The sequence below is a fragment of the Seriola lalandi genome, unplaced genomic scaffold (genome assembly GCF_002814215.2).
Source record: "Seriola lalandi dorsalis isolate HSWRI2012SDOR001 ecotype SW California unplaced genomic scaffold, Sedor1 jcf7180002054370, whole genome shotgun sequence".
NCBI lineage: Eukaryota > Metazoa > Chordata > Actinopteri > Carangiformes > Carangidae > Seriola > Seriola lalandi.
In genome coordinates this window covers 837,982-860,044 of record NW_019524923.1, presented here as the reverse complement: position 1 = coordinate 860,044, position 22,063 = coordinate 837,982, and the positions used below count along the sequence as shown (strand labels likewise).

Sequence of the window (22,063 nt, the reverse complement as noted above, 5' to 3'; positions counted from 1 at the left end):
TTATCCCACATTGTTGCAGATTTTAATGAAATTGATTTATATACTATATTTCTGGGTACCTATCATTCACCTCTGACCATGTCAGAGATATCAATATTAATATTTATGCCTTTAATTTGCTACGATTTATGTCTTTCATTATTTTGTGAAGGCCATGTATCTCAAAGCATCACTTGTATGTCGCGTCAGGAGCAGTGTGAACTCCATTCGTACGACCTATCAATGCTGTTTGAGTCGGTGTCATTCATTTGATACGGCCAAACTTAATGTCGTCATATTATCAGTTTACTGTATATCAATGTTTTATGGTAGGGTACATTTTTTTTCTTCAAGCCTCAGGGGTGTTTATCATGTGAGACTCCAGGGTACCTGCTGAGAGATGAGAGACTTTACTCATCTGCTTCTGTCTCTGTGGCTTAATAAAACAATGTGGGGACAGTCGGCTTTAATCCGTCGACACTTTATTCTTTGTGGACTGATTTTAAACACGCTGCCATTAAGGTACCCAGGGGGAGGTCACAGTCTCATTTATTATTTAACATTTGGAAATATTGGTTACTGGACACACAACCAAACTACAATGCAAGACTATTTAATAAACAGGAATATGTCCTCTCTCTGTTCTGTGGTCGGTGCAGCTGTGCTCCAGTTTTAAAGGTGTGTCTACGAGCCAGTGACACTGGAAAATAGTTGATGAGCAGAAATATGCCTCCTGTCTGTTCTGTGGGTAGGTATTTGTATACTTTGCAAGCCAATGTAGTAATGCCTCCTGCAGCTGTGCTCTCAGGTCTAGATACTGAGAGTTCGGCTGAACAAGCTATAAACTAATTTCACAGTTAACAAGAGTCAAACTCCTTCCTTGAGTTTAAACCGTGCACATACACTTTGTGTACGTCATATCATACTTACTATATAATAAAAAACACTTTTATCCTGTTGGTACAGATTATACCACAACTTGGGAAAAGTGAGGACAGCTTGAGACTAATCACCATCAGTATAAAGTTTGAGCCACAGTATTCCCTTACGATGACACAGCGCTTTATGTCTGAACATGTTTTCTATATTATTGCCGTTAGAAGACGATAAATCCACAAGGTTTATAAAGACACTCTGACTTTAATAAGATGAGACATTACTTCCATATATATCTAACAAGGTTAAATATAGACATTCACTGCAGAGGGGAAACATTTATCAGTGAGTTACTTTGTGCATCTTGAGAGTGTGCATTGCGTGATGCTTGCCTATATGAATATATCCTTAAATATGAATGAGAGCTATTGTTGCTTGGTTACTGTGTTATGTAATATTTTGTCTTGAAGCAAGTCAAAATTTTACAGTGAGCAGTTGTGTCACAAAAGGGCATTAATCATGTAATTTGATTAAATGAATTAGAGCAGCAATAGGTAGTGGAAACTGCAACTTAGACTCTGCCTCTTAAGGCATTCATTTTTTCCGCAGAGGACTGCAAACCCATCAATCTCTATTCTTTTATATTTATACGATTTCAAGATAATTGCTTTGGCATTTATAGTCTTTTAGAAAGAAAAACAGACCAATTTAGCATTTTCTTAAGAGGCTTTGCTGATGCGATATTGGTATTTTTCTTTTCTTTTCTTTTTTTTTTAAATGAATACTGGTTTTGGCAGATGATCCTGTGTGAAACTTTATACATGAAACTCAAGTGCTTCTTGGGCAGAGATAAAAGGTTTTTTGTTTTTGCATCAGGCAGCAGCAGCAGCAGCAGCAGCAGCAGTGACAGGTTTTCCTACAAGAAAGTGACAGGACATTGTGTGATTTCCAGCTGCTTGCACCAAAATCACTGTAGGCTTTTTTTCCCCCCTTGTTTTAGGGATCCCGTGGCTTTTGATGGATTCACTGTGTCAAAGACACATACTTGAGACCATTTTTGTCCTTGTTGTCTGCCTCCATACTAAAGCTCTCTGTCCCAGGTTTTGTTGCACAATTCTTTGCTAGAAGGGCCGGGGTTGTACTTCTGTTTAGTGCCAGAGATTGTGTGGTTTTCATTAAGTCTTCCCACATTAAAACTTCGTCCTCTAACTGTTTTTTTTCCTCTTGAACTCAAACAGAAACTCCTAGATAGACTAAGAAGTTGGTTCAGACCATGATTCCAATATAGGTTCAAGGGTGACAGTTTCTGTCTGCCACTCCTTTTAGTATTGTCATGTCTGAATTTTCACTTCATTCGCCCACAGTTACTCCACCAACTGAATAAAATTAATGGCAAAGCCCTCCACTTTTCCACCCTATTGCCATTGACTGGCATATTAATATTTTAGTGAGTGTTATGCAGTTGCAGCTGTGGATTTACTGAGTATTTTACAATGGCTTTTGAGCATAGCGCAGCCAGTCAGAGCTGAGGACCAGAACTAGCTGTTTTATAACTGTGGAATAATGATGACATTTATTGGATTGATGGACTCAGTGGAGCGATCAGAGCAGAACAACCATGAGTAACTCTTTGGCAATTGAACAAGAAGGTCTCAAAGCTGGTACAGACAAAAATATAGACTTGGATAGAGGAAAGAATAAACACATAGACACAAAAAAAAAACATTCACGCACTTAATATAATGCAGATAAGTATACCTAACATCTCCGGGTCTCCTGCTGAGTTTGACTTCCTGTGAGTGAGAGGTCACTGGAGCTGGAGAGCAGTAATTATTGGATAAAAAACCTGCTGATCAACAAGCCAAGGCTTAATGAGCGCTTAAATGATCTGCTACCAATAACTTCAGGTTAATTGACTCGAGTGCGAGCATTTATATGTTTGCAATGTGAAATCAATCTCTGCTTCACAATATATTGCATTACATTTCATTATCTTGACATGTTGCCCTGTTCTCGTCACTAATTCATCAAACCAGATCGTTAAGGTTATCTTTTAACACCTCAGACTTAATAAATACATTCTTTTTTTCTTTTTCTTTTTTTTTTTTACTTGCCTTGAACAACTGTTTTAATTCCAGAGAGTTTTTGAAGCAGCTATATTTAATATTCTTATATTAACAACAGATCACATGACTATGCTTATCTGAAAGGAGTTGCTGGTAGTGATGAATTCATAGGACTAACAGAGAATAATCACCTCTGCACTTCCCCTCAGCTCTAATGAGCGTTATACAATCCTTCAGGGTTGGCATTATATTCCAAGGCTCAGGAGTAGATTCTGAGGGAAATGAAGTCTGTCTCCCCATTGACATGTTTTCCCCTTAGTTCTGTAACAAGTTGTAACTGTTGACTTTCTCTCCAGGGTGAAAGGGAACCCAGTACATTGCAGGCACATGCTTCAATGAACTGAAGTGTTACAGTCCTTACAGTATCTTGCTTGTTTAACTACAGCTGTCAAATAAATGTGGTGGAGTAGATAGTAGAATCTTTCCCCCTGATATGTAGGAGTGGAAGTATAATGGAGCATAAAATGGAAATACTAAAGTACAAGTATCTCAAGATTGTACACTGCTTAAAGTAAATGTACTTAATTAGTTTCCACCAATGCTACTTATTCCTCAGCACAAAGGTATACCATTATCTAAAATTAGATAATATATGACATTTTATGTTGGTAATGAAATGCCGAGCCAACATTGGAAATGAAAGGGCGCACTATCAGCTCGCTAGCACTAGTCAGCTAAACTGTAGCTTAAGGCAAAAGTTGAAACTAGCTAACATTATTGTTCATCCATAGATACTTGACAAAGTCAAACTCGGAAACAAGCTAGATAATTAGCTACTGCTACCTACATTTACCTACAGTGTCTTGCCTTTCACCTTTAAGTGGCTGTGTCTTATTCTGACAGATTCTGCTAACTAGACTTAACTTCACTAATGAACTAGTAGACATTTGGGAAATAAGCACTTGGGCAAAGTAACAAGCAATGTTGGTAAGCATAGTGAGCCTCCTAAAGCTTTCCAATTAAACTTCAACAATTAAAAAATTACATGAATAGTTTTCAAATGCTTGTCATAAGGCAAACATGGAAAGTGGCTTGATGGATCAGCTGCAGCTCTTTGTCATATTGTTCGTGGAACAGGAACATGATTTTAATGGTATAAACTCATTCAAACAACATGTAGACATTAACAACAGATAGCCTATCATGTGCCATGGGGTACGTGCTGGTCCCACAGTATCTTCCTGTCATTTTATTGAGAAAGTCTATGTTACCTAGACAGTAAATAAAACATCCAAAGTGGAAGGAAATGATGCGAGAAACTATTGCATGGACATTTACCCAGTAACTGACGGTGTATTCAAACAAACTTGAATGAGGTAAAATATTTGGTTTATGACCATAATGAACGTCACATTCGGGTTTAACTGCTGTAGTGTGTGCAGGCTGGTCGGACAAACTTGTTTAGATGCCATTGATTTAACAGAGCTGGAGTCACAGTCAGTATTCTGGTATTTGCTTGCAGTCTGAGAAAATAACAACAAATCTGATTTCATTTGGAGCATACTGTTGGACAGAGCCTCAGGAACAAACAGCCCCCCTGACAGGCTGCGCTGCTGCTTACAAGCCTGAGCCTCCTGCTGTCACTTTCCTCTGACAGATTTCTCTGAGCCTCTTATGTCCATGTATGTGTGTGTGTGTGTGTGTGTGTGTGTGTATGTGTGTAACTTTCTATTTGAGAACAAAAGATAATTGCGTTGGTGTCATTACACAGTTTCCAAAAATGACCTCATCCTTGTTAACAGCAATATAAAAAAAAAAAATACAGAAAACACCCCAAGATAGTTTGGGTTTTTTTGCCCTGTTGGGTTGGGCCAAGCTGCCGTACTCTTTGCTGGGTAAATATTACTATGTCTGTGGTTAGGTTTGTCTGCAGCAAACAATAGGCCACCAGGGGATGTCAGTATGGAAAGTGTGGAAGTGGGGTAGAGTTGGAGGAGAGGGATATCCATGCAGTTGTGGTTTTACAGTATGGAGGGACTACACAGGCTCTTCTATTCATTTTTAAGGCTATATACATGAGGCACACACATGTATGAGTCTATCTCACCCACACGATTCAGTTAAGTCATCTCTTGTTTCCCTGGAATCAGTACACTGTGCATGACAAAAAGATCTGTGTTCACTGAAAAAAAAGAAAGTTCTTAAAGGTGCTTTTAATCCCAAGATACTGAAGCTAAGCAGATTCTCTTTCTGACAACCACATCAAACAAGCTTGTTCTCTCCCTCCACCCCTCCACTTTGGAGCTTGTCTTTCCCATCTTTATAACCCCCTTTCAAGCACTTCATCTGGGGCCTCAGGTAGGGTTTCCACTTCCTGGTTGTCACAGTTATGGCTCATTAAAGGGCCCTCTCTCTCAGCAGGAAGGAAACTGAATGCCTCTCAGATCTTGTTCATGTGTGTGGGTCCTGAACACCGATGCTGTCACCGATGCACATCTTGTCTTCGTTAGCATTAACCCCGATAGAGGTCAGTCTAATGACTGTCACATGCTGCGGTGTGTCACTAAGGTCCGAGTTGTTAATCAAGTGAAAAGTCATTGTTTGATTGTATAAGCGGCAAACCTGCAGCTGGTTATGTTGTAATCCTTATTTTATAGTCACTCTAATTAAAAGAAGGTGAGGTATTTGCTAAGTAAGTGAAGTGTGGTTATATGTGAAGATTATTAAACTACACAGTAATTATGCACCAGTTCATTTAACTACATTTCATTCTCACAGGATTGACACATGCAAGAATTTGGTTATTTACTTGATGAGACCAAACTAGGATCCAACTAAAGATTATTTGCATTATCAATCCGCCTGAAGTTTGGCCCATGAAATGTTGAAAAATGGCCATCACAGTTTGCCAAAGCCCAAATGGACATATTCAAATGACTTATTATCCAACCCACCCAAACATATTTCATTTACAATCACAGAAGTCTAAGAAAACCACCAGACAGGCTATTCACATTTGAGTTAAGTGTTGCCACTTGTGCTTAATAAAATGAGCGATTAAACTATTGCTTTGTAATCAGAAATTCCTGCTTAAATTTTCTGTCAATTGTTAGAACATGATTTACCTACTTGTGCCTCTAAAAAGTCCAAGCATCTCAGATTTAAAGTACAGCTGCTTTCCACCACTGCTGTCACTAATGAGACCCACAAAGACTCATAACTATCTGCAGACACACGCTGTGAACCTCCTGTGTCCGGCAGTATTAGAGGCACAGCTTAATCATTGGTTATGGTATCTCTGGTCCAGTCAATGGCAGATATACTGTGTCAGCCTCTGACGATGCGACACTGGCACTCTGTGACAACTAGACCCACAAATCTGCCCCGCAGCACATCTACCAGACAGTGAGTCTCGACAGTAAGGTTGCTATGAGGTTGACTCTGGAAAAAGATGCTGATGCCCCTGCTATTTAAAGCAGAGGATCTCTAGCCTTTAGTGTCACACAGATGATGTATCATTGTGGACAGAGCCGAGCCGGAGAGACGGGGATCCTCTATAATGCTCCACTTTGCCACATTTTATAACAACTCAGCTCCATCACCCGGGCACATCCCTGGGGACCGATACACCAGCTTCTTGGGCCGGCAGAGATGCTGATACATATGACAATGCAAAATCCAAACATGTCAGTGTTTTAAGCATATTTCTCCCACGATAACGCCAGAGAGATGAATGCTGCTGAGCTCGTGAAGTGCTGCGGTTACAAGAGAACAGCTGAATATGTTGTGCAGTCTGCACACAGTAGAGTAAATTAAATAATATTAAAAAAGTCTTGTGATATTTTAAAAAAGAAACGTCAAAAAATCTTTTGTGACAACACAAAGAATCTGTACCATACATTAAGTATTTTTGATCTATCTATACAGCATAAATACTCCTTACAACACCATTTACTAACATAACCACATTTACCAACCGAAAGGCAGCCAGTAAGTCAACATGTAGTCCTTAATACTCTGTGTGGATTTAACTATTGCTGCTGATCAGCCTCTTCTTTATTTTCCACAGGGAGCCATTTCTTTACCTGGAAACAAAGTTTCAGAGCATCCAACCAACGGCGATGAAGGGGGAAAATTTCTTTTCGAGGTCATTCCAGGTAGGAGAGGACAAAGGCAATTTAGTCAGTAACTGAGGGCAGAATGATGACAGCAATGCTGACTGGGCGGCAGCAGGAACAAAAACATAAGGTTTTGATCATTCGTGTCTGCAGCAAATAAATCTGAGTCTTAAACACTGTGAGAATCACCAGAGGAAAAAATGTTGCCATTTACTGATTTTATTCATGCTGCTTCGTGTGGCAGCTGCAACATTAACTATTTGTTTGCCTACTGTTTGCTGCTGTGAGATCTGACCTTCTGACAGACTTCCTGTGTCCTGTCTGTTTGTGTCACATCTTGGACGGATGGGTTTCAAAGTTTTGACCGATAACCCAAAAAGATTATTTGGCACATTGTACATTGTGTGGCATTTCGCCTTTAGTGACAAAAACTGTTCAACAAACTGAGATTACAGAAATGCGATTTGCGATAAAGGTCATGAGACAACATTTAAGTACATGGATAATGTTTTAGACTCTTGATGCCCTGTGTGCTCAGACGGCACTACAAAACAGACACTGAGATAGGAAAACATGACACTGTAAATGGGGGGAGTGTTCCGTGTCTTTTGTGTTTATAAAGCAGGTCTAAGTTTTATATTGATACTGTGAAAGTATTAAAGTGCTCAGTCCACAGAGAAATGCACACAGCCTGTATTCAGAAACTGCCACCAGGACTTCTGTAACTTTGTGATGTCACAAGAAACACTTGGTTCCTCTGAGTGTTTACCTGACATTTTCTATATTATTATTAAATTACTCAGAAAACAGTCAGGGCAATTGGGCTCGAGCCCCTCTTCTGATTGGCTCACCGACCTGTTGTCACTAGAGCTCCAGAGAGAAGCCTGAGAGAGGAGATGTAAAACTATACTGAGACTGTTTTTGGTTCTTAAAACCACAAATGTACATTCTTATGGATCAACACTTCAAATAAAATACAGGAAAGTGTAAAATATGGGACCTTTGAACCAATGACCACACACTGTACTCTCACATATTAACGAGGAGACGATCAAGTATGGAAACATGGTCAACGCAAAGACTAAGAATTCCCAGGTGGAGCAATGCCCAGAATGTGTGTCTATGCAACAGATATTTAACACACCACATGCACACTGGGGAAACAGACACAGCTGTTAAAAGATACAGTAGCAGAGTGCACCAACTGCACCAGCTGATCTATCTAAAACCCTGTAGAAAACACCGGATGTGTGCAACAACCATTCGTACTTCGTTTTTATTCATCTTTTCCCTGGTGTTTATTAAATGGAGTTAAAGTATGAAGACATTTTCTCACACAATGTGTGGCCCCACAGTGGAAACACACACACAAACTGGCAGATAATGGTGCAAGTTCTTTCTAACATTTGTCAGTAAAAGCTCATTTAAAGACGGCCAAGACTGAACCAAAACTAAACAAGGTACTTGGGCAGCTGGCCAGAGATGACAGATGACCAGCCCAGGTGTGGGTCAGATTTCTTGTGTTTTTTGTTTTTGAATGCTTATGACATTGCTTGTTATCTGGTGCTTTCCACATCAGATAAGGATTAACAGATCCCTGCTGAGATCATTTCATGGACTTTGAGTTGCTGCTTTTCAGTACAGCCGTTCCATGTTCACACTGAAAATCAACTTGTCATCTCGTGATTAATAGTCCTCAGTGTTGAAGGTGGTCGTGTCATGGGATTAACAACACATTTATTAGTCTAGCTACTATTTTCTCCATATGCTTGAGCGCCGTTGTCATGGTAGAAGGCATTTTGAAGTGTCAACACACATAAAGTGGAACAAATAAAAAAATGTTTTCTCAATATACAGCTGTCCAAAAAAATGAGATATTAGTTATTTTGATGCTATTTTCAGTGAGTGAGCAGGTGTGCATTCGGAGACTTGTTCAAAGACATATTGACAGGATAATAATACACCAACCACTATGAATTTTTCTCTGGCACAAGAATATGACTGACATCACCCATGTGGATCCTAAAGCTATATGGGCTTATGTTTTTGAATTTCTGGTACTGACTAAATGAAGGTGCTTTTCATAAAAACAAAGTTAGTCATCTGGTGCCATGAAAAACATCACCAAAGGGAATTTTCAAAATCAAAACTATATTTTCGCTTCTCAATTTTATATCAGTGCACTTCAGCTGGAAAACACCCACAATAAAAAAGAGATAAGTCATTAGGTCAATAAGGAAGTGAAGGTGGCACATAATCCTTCACATAGCATTATTTAAATATAAATATAACATTTCACTGGAAAGAGGAAGATTTAAAACCGCTGAAGGTTCTACTTGTTATGAATGACATGTTGACAAGTTCCTGTGAAATGTTTATTTTGTAGTAAGACTTTAAATACAGTACATTAAATCTGTAATCACATGCCTCACTGACACTCAGTGAGCATCCATGTTGTTGGGTTTGCCTGCTGAAATATAAAGTTGAATGTTTTAGCTGAATTGGCAAATCATGATATTTTTGTAAGCAGAGGCATGTGAGCACAAATTGGTTATGGAGTTACACTTTCCTTTTTTCCTTGTGGAGAAATGATGAAATGTAATAACAGAGTTTTAATTTCTGTTGACTTGTGAGACTCCATGTTGGTATTTTTCAGTTTCCAACACTGTTAAACTGTTTTCATGCGTTCTTATTTCCAGTAGGACCCGACTGTATTAGCTTCTGTAAAAGTTCTGAAAGAGGGGAGAGGAAATGTGAAACACCACTGACTCAAATTATTCTACCTGCAATAGCATTCATGACATAATTACCACAATATACCAGAGGCTGTTCCCAGCTGCCATTTCCCATTTAACTCACTTTGTTTATCTATGTTGGAGTCAAAAATCAAAAAGTCTTTTGTGGTTCGGAAGTGATGGCGAATGTGACCAAACATTTCTCAGACAGCACTTTCAACCTGGTCATGCAGACCATGACACTGTAAATCATGACATACTAATATAACATATTGTATTTTAAGTTTTCACTAGTGACATTATCAATGCAATGCCTTTTTATATTGATTAAAGCAGGGAAAAGTGAAGCACAGATAACACTGTGTGAGTACTTGAAATAAAGTCATATTACTAACATATTAATACAAATCATGTACTTTCAAGAGCTTGATAACATTTCAGTTGTAAGTGTAAAGTATAGGCCCATTCAATTATAAATAAAAAGCAGCAGAGGCAGTCTGTACTACATTTTTTGATTTATCTAAGCATATGAGAGACACAATACTATAGTTAACATATGGGAATAGGACAAATGATTTCCTACCATTCTCTTTCTTAAAATTTTCAGTGTATTCAAGGTCAAATTTCAGGGGCAGTTACCAGTAGGTTGCCCGAAATAATTAATGACTTCACTTTCAGATCTCTGTTTTTTTGCAACCAAGGTCATCATTTGATTGATGATGCTTTCATTACTGCACTGCACTTTCAGTACTGTCTTGTACTGTGTAAGCAACATTTTCATTGTTTTATCCTTATGTTAACATATGTGGTCTGGAAATATAATAGTATACTTCTACAGAAAGATACAAACTATAAGTTAGTGAAAAAGTGGAAATACTTTTTACATGTCATGTCTCAAGTGTCCTGTATTTATCTTTTTAAGCATACAGTATTGTGAAATTACTTTCATGAAAGCGAGACCATGTAACCTCTGCTGAACAATGGCCACTGAGGCCACGAATTACAATAATGGGATAAGGCTAAATACTGAAGCATAATGTAAGAGAAGCATCAAACTGACTCGGTAATACAGCATTAGTTATGCCGCCGTAAGCTACTTGTCATTGTAGACCAAGTGAGGCCATAGCAGCAAAACCTCATTGTTCAATTTATTGCTTTTCATTTGCAAGACAAACAATTTGTTATTCCTTCTTTCAAAAGACGTTGTTTGACGTTTTGAAAAATGCGCTTTTTCACTTTTTCTTACCTACAGTTAGATAAGAGGATCAACACCACTCTTATGTCTGTACTCTACAAGTCCAACCTCAACCTATCGCAAACCTGGTTAGCTTAGCATAGCATAAAGACTGTAAACAGCTAGCTTGGCTCTGTCCAAACGTAACAAAATCCATCTGCCAGCAACTCTAAAGCTCACAAACTAACATATATGTGTATGTATATATATGTATATATATATATATATATATATATATATATTGTATAAATACAATATTATTTGTTCCGTACAAAACCCAAAGTGTAAAAGCAACAAGTTTCAGTTTTATAGGGGTTTAACTTGTGTATAAATCCTGCTTCCAGGCTAAGATAAGATAACCAGCTGCTGGCTATAACCTCATGTTTAATGGACTGAAAGCATATAAGCATATTTCCTAAAATGTCAAGTAGTATTATTATTGTGCTGTTCCAGTCCACAAAGTTTATTCACATCTATAATTTTTCTGATTAACACAGGCTTATACTTCACTCCAATGACCACCGTCTGTAGTAAACTGTCTTTTTCAAACTATGAAAAGCTGAGTTTGAGTTTGTTATGGCTGTGTCTCAGATGAGGTAAAATTACTCACACAGACCAAAACATGGATTAAAATGTGAGTAACCGCATGTTCAACATTACAAGATCCATTTGAGGGTTGTTAAAACACATCAGGACTCAACAGAGTTTCAGTATGTAGTAGCCTACCACTAATTCAGTACAACTAAACTGTTTTCCTCGTCCACTACTCTCTCATACTGATGGAAAACAAGCACATGGCTTGTTATGAGGCAGCGAAGAAAGAGGCCTAAGAGAGCAAATGAAAGGAAAACACAACACATATATTCCACTGGTCTAAATGTGGCCCTGCAGTCTGAACACAACACATGGTAAGTCTCTGGCAGACAGACGGACGGGAAGTGATGGGGGGGGGGGGGGGGGGGGGGGTCGAGAACTGCTAGGGGAAGTGGGGTGCAAGTCAAGAGATGTACAGAGATGTCCGTTGTCTTGTAAGGGCAGTGATTTGAACATGAGCCTGGTATCTGGTGACCGCCAGGGGCTTGAATAGCAGCATTGGGACATGTGTATGGGAGGGGAGACTCACATTAACACACAAACATCATATTTTTAGCTTTTCTGGAAACTTACTTACTTACTCCGTGCCGGGGGGAAAAGCTGCAAAAAAAAAAAAAAGTTGCAAAGAAGTTCAGAAAGCATCCCTGCAACTTTTGTTCACCTGTGCTGTGCACCCCCTGATGCTTCTCTCTTGTCTTTGTCTCTTTCTCTGAGCACATCCACATCTTAGTGATTTGTGTTAAACCTGCAGAAAGAGTCGGTGCTGAAAAGGGGGTGGGGGGTGTGTGCGTGGAGGCCTGTGAGGCAGGCTTGCCACATTGCCAACAATATTTAGACTGGAATCATGATTATGTCACATTTTGAACTGTTTGACAGAGACACACAGGTACAGACACACTGAGGCTTTTGTTTTGCTCACCCGTACCAGGACTTGAAGCACCGGTGACGTTGCTCTCCATCACACTGACACGTTACAACACGTGCAAGCACACATGGGCCTGAGCTACAGGGAAGAGGAATAACAACACAAATACGGTTATCAAAGTTCCTGTAAAAAAGTTTATTTCTAAGATAATCTGTGCAGGACATTTTCATACCATACCTGAAGATTACATTATGACAGCAGACAGATTCTGTGTAGCGGTATTTAGAGGCACCTGCAAACTTTTCGAAATGTAGTTGCTTCTTAAGGGATCATTGACAAAGTAGCTTCTTTACAGTATCTCTCATTCAGAAGCAGCACTGACAGAATAAAAAGCTGGATTTTCACTCAGTCCAGATATCTGCAATACGCATCATCAGAACATCCCGCCGCTCAGGATCGGTGTGCAGGTTTATCTGATGTCACTGAATCCTCCCAAGAATGTCAGGTGTGATCTGAATACAGCTGCCTGGTGTAACAGAGCTCGGAGCACCGGGGTAGCTGGATGTTGAGACTGCAATACAGCCAGCAGGCAAGAGTCTGCCTTTCAGTAAATTATGAATTTAGACAAAGTGGCACAGACTCATTATTTATTTACCTGTCATAAATACCTGTAGCTAAATGTCATTCCTGTGGCCCAACTGTGATTAATCATCCCATTCCTATAAAACAAGAATCAACACAGGAAACACTCCCCGCTGTGTTTTTGATGGAGAAAGCAGTGTGCTCCTCTTTCCCCAAGCTCTAATAAACACAAGGCTTTGGCTCCAGTATGAGTTCAATATGTCACTCTCTCCCTCTCTTTTTGCCTCAGGCTCAGTATTTTTGCTCTTTCTCTCCCTGTTTCTCTCAGTTTCTCTTGATTGTCTGGTTATAGTAGCTGGTCAGGCCACAGCAGGACACCGCTGCTGAATTATGGGAATATTTTTCCCTGCTTGTCCCCAGAGGCTACCATCCCCTTCATTCATGAGAGGACCTTGGGATCATGTTGCCGGGAGCAGGTGGACAGTCTTAAGCTTAAATGCTGTTTTCTGAGTCCATGATACATACCTGAGGGGTAGGAGAGTTTCTCCTCTACAAGTATCAAAGACTTTGTTTGGCTCCAGCTTTTGTATATAATAAGTATTGTCTGCATTTTAAGGGACTTGACATGGTGCTGTAGCAAAGTTTGGATTGGGGAAATCCTCAGAGCAGCTGACGAAATAAAGGCGACAGTGCCATCATGTGGTTTTCTAACTAATTACACCGCAAAAATGTTTTTGACTTTGTCTATTGCAAAATAGTAAGCTGAAGTTCATTAGGAAACTAACCAGAATAAGAGTAATCCTTGTTGTTTATTTTAATAAAAGCTGTTGTATGATTCAATCTTAATGAAGAGTTGTTTTGAGTTTATGTCCATGTAATGACTTAAAGATTGGTCTCATTTGAGGCGTTTTGTTTCTTTCACACTTGATTTCTGAAACAATAGTGCTGTGGGTGACATGATTTAGGTGTGTATTTCCATAATAAGCATAACTTTAAATCACTTTGGTATAAAATAATTTTAAAAAGCTGGTATTCATACACTGCTGGTACTATAGTGGGAAAGTACTGCGGTCTTGTGCAGCATGATATAGTTTTATTGTTGAACATTTGTAAACATTTACTTATCATTGACTGTGCAAACTCTATCCACTGATGAAGACTGTGAAATGCACTTGAGAGCCTCGGAAAAAGGTAGTTAGTGGACATTGAGATTGGTCAGATTTAATTTTGCAATGCTTTGTGGTTTATTACATTTCTATCCGGTCTGGTCTAATTATTACTCTCCCTTCAGCATACATCTCCCCTGCGATAACATGTTATGAGTTTTATATGTAAATGTGTCTTTTATTATTTCATGTTTTGATTTAGTGCATCTGAGACTAATGCTCCATCACGATCCTGTGACTGCTTGACATGTATGCCTGATGGGTAGCCATAGGTAGCCACCTGGGTGACCTCTGCAATGAGTTACGGGTGTCATATGTCACTGAGGTGCATGTCTTGTTCACACAACGTGACTTGTGTGATTGAGTTATGATAATTACAGTGTAATTATGAGTAGGCAGGCAAGACCGAGAGTAAATCAGAACCAGACAGTAGAGACAGAGTGTGTGAAAATGTTTTTTTTATCGTTATTATTCTGGTTAATGCGAAACATAAACTGTCCTTGTATGATCCGGCGAGGAATGTGCTTCATCAGGGTAACACGCTAAACCTATATAGTCACATGTCTAATTAAACAGTAATGACTGAATGTCAGGTTGATAGTACAGATTACTATTGGAAGGTGAAGACAGACGTGCAATTTTAAAACCACAGACTACTGTACTGTTCATTATCAGGAAGTCAGAGGTCAGTCATAAGCTGGTAAAGCTGGCATGTAGACTGTAAGCACCTAAAGTTGATGATGGAGTGATGGATGGAAAAAAAAGCCTAAATGAGCAGAGGCTGGCCCTTAATAACCTCAACAATTATGCCACTTGTTAGTTGATGGTAGTAAATATGGCAGGCTAAGAATAGTACTCTCCAGGCATCAGTGTTTAAGGTTAATGAAGCCCCAGTGGAGTAATTGAGAAAGCATATGAATCTGTGGTGCTGACATTTCAGTGTCAGGATGTATGGAGGTGGTTTTCAAATAGGCCCCATGTCACATTAGTCATGGAAAACTTCTGGTGCTGGCACTGGCTGTATGCGTGTATATGTGTGTGTGTGTGCCCTCTGACTTCAGCATACGCAAGAGTTCAATAACCCTTGGTGCAGCTTTAACTATATAATGTTTTAACTTTAATTGTGTTTATTTGTGAGGGTTGGAGTCCATTTTTTATTATCAAATGTTTATAGATTGTCTGCAGCTCTAAATTATGCACATGTTGCTGTATTGCTGTATAATGGTGTTTATGGGGTGTCTAAAAGACCTTGGACTATGTTAATTCCACAAGAGACTCACTGCTTCATCTGTATTTATATTTCTCTTTCATGAAATACAAAAAAAAAAAGATACAAAATTAAAAGCAACTATTTCAAAGCAGGCACAGCTATTGGACACCATGCAGCCCCACCCATATGAAATTGAAAAGCTCCTGGGAATAAAAATGACTTCTCCACACACACACACACACACACACACACACACACACACACACACACACACACACACACACACACACACCCCATTTCACTGTCATGGCTGGAATATATGCTAATTCATACACAAATTTGATCAAATTAATCTAACACACAGGACATAAACAAGCAGCTCTCTGTGTTTCAAAGTCCATGTTTTGATATATTGATTTAATTAGCCGTTGGATGTATAGTGCCCACACTGCTTTTAATGCATCATAAATCCAGGAGGAATATGAGCAACAGTATGAGGTCGTGTCTTAAGAGAGGAAGCAGTGGAATTGATTGTATAGATGCTGCTGTGGTGAAATGATGAAGCCCACAGAAGCATGAGCGACAGGATTCTGTTTTGCATATAAAAGCGTGGACTATCATCATTCGTACACCTCCCACTGCTCTGTCTGCTCAGAGCCTGTGGGATGTATTCAGTGTCCTTTTTCTCTCAAGAATTCACTTTGTGATATGACATTTTCAGAAAGGTCAATAACTGAACTTCTCTCTCTTTTCTTCGCTTATACCATTTATATATATGTGGTGTGTTTGTGTGCATGTGTGCAGAGGTGTTTATGCGCATCCGTGTTTTCCCAGTGTGCATATAAATATAAAGTCAATAGCCTGGTGTCTCTGACACAGCGGCATATGGCCTCCTGGAGGAGTTGTGGCCTGGTAACCTGCTGCTGTTGACAATTACCATATGGGGCTTCAGAGAGTCACATTTCTTGTTCTTATTCTTGATTTCTGAATTTATGGCACCGAGTTTTCAGCATTACAAAGGGGCAGGACCATCCCAGATGGACACAGTGAATATCAATATTCTGGAAACATGAAGTGAGTTCCAAATATTTCTGGGCTACAGTTAAACGTTGGATCTAATGTTATGGAAAAAAAACAGTTTGTAGATTGCTATTAATCTTTGTCACTTTCAGTAAAAACAATGGCACTTTCTTTTCCAAACTGATGCAACACGGAGATTTTTCATATTGAATTAGGTGATGACATCAGCCAAGTTTAATTTTCCTTAATATTCCAAACCCAGCCACCTCCAATGCAACATCCACCATAGAAAGGAGCATTGTTCAGAGCTACCCACTGACTTCATTAGGAACATTTTCTCCAGGGAGGATCTCAGGGGAGGATGTTTGTGTTTGAAACTGTGACAGCTCATCTGGAGCTCAGTGCTAAGGCACAAAGTCTGAAATTATGAAGCATCTGTAGTCTGATATGAGAGAACTCTGTTCAACTAGACTAAACACATTATGTTTACTGTAACTTTACAGTAAACATACAATATGTCTCTGTTTCCACTGAGTCATTTAAAGGAATACATTGTTTATCTATGCTAGCAGCATGGCTCTAGGGATTTCATTCCATCTCTTTTGTCCAGACTGAAATATTTCAACAGTTATTGCATGAATTGCTGTAAATTTATTGTAGACTTTCGTTGTCCACACAGGGTGAATGCTACAAACTTTGCGAACTGTCATGGCATTATGTTGTTTTTGTTTGTTTGTTGTCTTTTGCTCCATTGTGAAGCAAATAAAATGGTGGACAATAAATGTAGAGCACTCCTGTATATAGAAAAGGGATTTCAGACACAGCTCATGTCAGCATTTAGCTCAAAGCAGCACTGTGCACAAGTATAGCCTCACAGAGCTGCTAGCATGAATGTAGAATCTCTTTGTTGACACAGTAATTTTCATGGTTTCATGGCACAGGTTTACAACATAGTTCATTATGTGCAGCAACACAAGTGATTAACAGCTTCTACACAAATTCACCCGTCACCCACATCATTAAAAACAAATTATTTAATTTTGAAATAAAGACAGAGCATGATGACAACCAAATTGCCTATCACCATCCTTCCTGTTCAGTACCTTCGCCATGAAGGTGGCTAATTGTAAATGTGCTTAAAGAATAGTTGGTGGGCGTAGCTTAAAATCTGCTGCCAGTGAAAAGGATGTCCTCTGGATCCAGGTCCTTACTCTTAATGTTATTTTCAGGCCAGGCCCAAGCAGAAACTTGGGCGGGGAGCAGAAAATAGAGGCAATGGTGGATGATATTAAATTCTCGATGAAGTTCTGGAAAAACATTCAGAGACGGAAACGCAGTGGGGAAATAGCTGGAAGATGTAAGAAGCAGCAAAAACAAAGCCCAGTGGACTGTCCTTTATCCAGAGGAGAAAGGAGGAAAATTTTGGGGTCTGAGAAATTTTCCTTCACAGAGGTTGCTGAGACAATTTCAAGGCAGTGGGCATGAATGAAATCTGTCTGGTTAATGGCGGGGTGCCATGACTGAAAAGACACTTGAGTGTTACATGGAATTTAGGAGCAGCTCCACTGTATTGGCAGCAGAACATTTTGGGGGTTGTGTGCACAAACAGATCGCAGACAACTCATACTCCCTTCTGCTGAAAACCTGTGACAAGGTGCTGGAAAGGAAACTCTGGCTGACTGTCAAATGGATTTTAAAGTAACAATGCAGGCTCCTGTTGGTTCTTAAAGCAAAGGGAACATTTTTTACCCTCTCACAGATTGTTGAAAGAGTATTTTGCTGGTCCTGACTATATGTGCTTTGTGGATTAGGAAAAGGTCACTGACCAGGCTCCCCACAGTATCTTGCAAGAGGTGCTGTGGGAGAGCACTGTGGTGTTTGGTCATTGTACACTCAGACAGAAGTGTTTACATTCTAATAATGGTTTGTTAAAGGGAGCATTGGACTCTCAAGGGTGCCCCAGCCACTGTGTGGGACTTTCACAGACTGCTTAAGGCAGATTGTGGAAAATGTCGATTATTAATTACAGTGTGCCATGGAACCATGTGAGTGATGGCTAACACCTCTAAGTTTGCAGCTGACAAGCTAGCAAGGCTACTGAAGAACTAGCCTACAGCCTACGCCTCAGGCGATCTCTGTAGGTCACGTGACCCTCGCCTTGCAAGTCGTAGCAGACTGCCAAGTGTCCCAGCCTAGAAATAGTATAAGACCACAGCTGTTTCCAGTCTTTATGATAAGCTAAGCTAAGCTAACCAGCTGCTGGCTTTAGAGTGGTAATCCTCTGTTAAACCACAACAGCCAGTTAACAAAACAAGTATGTTTTGAGGTTGCAGCTTTCAAAACAGCACATGAATAATGATTGATGGTTTTTCATGTTCATCAGCAGTCTGATCAATGGTCACAGTTCTTATGTTTTTCTGTAACGACACAATGTGCGATGAGACCATAGCCCATGGGAGACCACATAATGACTCAAACTGCACAGTGGATGATGAAGCCCATTTTTCATCAAGCCATGATTGATCAAGCACTAAATGGAAAAAGGCAGCTGCAATATCAACTCAAAGATAAGGTGTAGGATGAGTGGACATGCAATGTTGCCCGCTACACTTTTTCTATTGCACAGGAGAGAAGTTTCATTTAATGAAGTATCCTCCATTAGCTCCCAACAACACTGTCATATAATGAAAAGATGATAAACTAGCAGCTTTTGCTGGTAAATGGTTGTGTCAGAGTTGTGAAGGACGACAAATGTTACATAGGTTATTGAACCTAAAGCCAGAAACTTTTACGCAATTTACCATTGTATGTTACAAAATGTCGACTTGCTGATTCATAAAAAGGTACGTGACAAAATGAAGGAGGATAGGGAATCTAGTACCTCCAAACAATAAGCTGCATACCTCCTCTATGTGGTAGATGTTGTTTGAAATATCCGCCTCATTGTCATCTATGCTCTAGTAGTAGTAGTGCTTCTTCTTCCATTCTTGTGTCCATGCGTCATTATTCCTGCGTGTGCGAGAGTCCGCAGCAGTGAGATCCTGTGGAGGAAATGCACTGAGGCCTGCAAACAGGCCAAGTCTCAGGACACAGAGCGGGACAGGACAGGAAGCTCAGATGCTTACATAACAGCCTTATTGAGGGGATCGGTATGTGACATGTCACATACCAATCTCTGCCATCAGCCTCCCACTCTAACCCCCCTCCACAACCCCTGCCCCCAAATGTATCAAGTTGGCCAGGTCTCAGTGAGGGCACATTTTGGCATCCAGTGAAGTTGCTGCTGGACTACTACAGTATGTTTGTCTGATAGGGACACTTGACTTGAATGTTCAGACCAATGGTATGTAAACTGATTTGTCTCTGGATAAATATTTAGATGTCTCCCCACTCCATTTTTTTCCCTCTGAGTTAAATCCAACAGGTAGCGTTGGTTTTAAGTTTAATCACCCTCCGAGGCTCGGTTCAAAGGGGCGCTCTCTGCCATTTAATGGAAGCCAATGATGTGTGGTACGCCTATAAGTCTGAGTGAGACTGAAAAACGATAAGGAGGGTTATTAAAGACCTTCCTCTGAGAGAGAGAAACCCCAGTGTCTCAGGGTTTCTTGGCCAGCGGTAGCAGCAGCCTCGCCGTCCCTGCACGGCTGTATTTATAGAGCGCTCTGGATGAGTCATTTGGCTGAGTGCCCACTGTGCTTGATTTACGATACCCCCGACCACCCCCCACCCCGTTCCACCCCACCCCACACCCACCCCACGCTCCACCACCAGCTCCCACCCCACCCCTCACACTACTTCCCTCAGAGACAAGCGGACACACCATCTTGCCGTCAGCTTGCTGTCTCACTCAGTTTCATTCGGCCGCTCTCTCCTGCACTGCTTTCGTGTGTGTCTTAGAAATGCCTCCTCTGCTCTTTCAGCTCCTCTGACAGAAGTACATGTAGAGGAAAGGCTTCCTGAGATGCAGACAGACTAGCCTTAGCCTGACCTCGCCTTTGTGCTGCTGATTGGTGTGTCACATTGACCTGCCATAGTCTTAACAAAAAATGAAGTTTTTAGGCAAAAGAGTTATATGAGGTGGAGGAGAAACAAAGGAAGGAGGTGGAGAGTTGGAGGGACAGTAGTAAGAGCAGTGGTGTGGGATAGCAGAGACAGAAGGAGATAAATCTATCTGTGGCACAGAACAAGAACAGATGAGGAAGTGGCACTGGGGGGCCAGCGGTCAGCAGCAACAGTGTGGCTTTTGCTCCCTCACCCTTCAGCAGAGAAGGGGGCACATCTTCCTCTGCACCCCATGGATCTTAACTCCAACCCAGGTCTGTGTCTTTACATAACAGTAATGAATACTAACACATCTGCATGTGGTTTGGACTGTTTTATTACGATGGCAGAGATATTCTTAGACTTCGCACTGTTTAAGTTTCAGTTACAACTGAAGGAAGGGGTGGATGGACTTCTAGACAGCTTTACTCGTTTTAAATTTAAAGCAGAAAGCTACTCACAGATGAAGTGCAAATTATCCTCCGTTCTCAGTGAGAAAGTCTTTCCTCTATACGCTGTTCATTCATCATGTCAGCAGACGGGTGTTTTACAAGTTACAGTTCATAGCTTATGTTTATTGCAGCTGTGATATCAGATGAGCAGTTTATGATGGTTGAATTCCTGATTTTCCTGTGGGGACATCACTGCAGCCTCCTCGGTATTTGTCCACTATACTGATATCTAAAACAGCGGTTCTCAAACTTTCTCTGGCATATCCGCCTTCAGAAGCAGAAAAAAGTTTTTAACCATGCTAACTGCATTGCTCTATGGCAATTTCTGTTGGTTTGTTAGTCAGTCAGTCCACCAGTTTGGTCCAGGATGAAATATCTCAGCAACTATATGATCAACTGCCATGAAATTCTGTACAGACATTGATGATCTCCAGAAGATGAATCCTACTAGCTTTAGTGGCTCAGGGTGAAATTTCAATTTATTTAAAGTATGGCTTTTGACGAAATACCTTCAAGAGTAATGATATTCTCATTAGCATCAGCTGTACTCTGCATTTTGTGCATGTTAGCATGCTCGCGTTAGCATTTAAAGCACCACTGTGCCTAGTACAGCTTTACAGAGCTGCTAGCATGGCAGCAAACTTTATACACTAGAGTTTGATTTACATTCAGGAAAGATGCTGTTATCTCCTACCAAAAACTAAATGCATCATAAAACCAGACAGTATGCTCAGCCCTAAAGGAGTTATTTGTAAGCTTTGCTATTGCTACATAGCCAGCGTTAGCAATAACACCTGTTAGCAGTCTAGAATAAACATTGCGAGTTCAGCTCTAGTCTTTATCACGTCTTTTCTTCTAACAAAGTTAGCATGCTAACCAGCTAACCCCGGCTCGTCTCGTCACTTTCCAATAGCAACTCACTGTTGCCTCCGCTCTGCCCTGAAGACGTAGCACTGCTCAGGGGCCGTGATAGAACCTTCTGTATTTTAAAGACAACAATGGCGAAGCTCTTGTCAAGCGACAATCACCACCACCCACTCCTGGCAAGAAACCTCATTCAGCAGCAGAGAAAACTTACAAGTACCCCCTTTAACCCCTTTGTGAATATTGTTTGCTGAAATGATT

The 22,063-nt window shown here is 40.3% G+C and overlaps 1 protein-coding gene across 2 annotated transcripts in view; it reads left to right on the top strand.

Moving 5' to 3' along the window:
- arhgap24 (Rho GTPase activating protein 24) overlaps positions 1-22,063 on the top strand; it is a 67,098-nt gene that overhangs the window by 17,266 nt on the left and 27,769 nt on the right. The window contains exon 3 of one of the 2 annotated variants that reach the window (XM_023408667.2): positions 6,991-7,078. In XM_023408667.2, the coding sequence (XP_023264435.1) occupies positions 6,991-7,078 (88 nt within the window). Of the gene's footprint in view, positions 1-6,990; positions 7,079-20,276; positions 20,762-22,063 lie in introns of those variants that run through there. The other variant, XM_023408669.2, reaches the window with a different exon arrangement.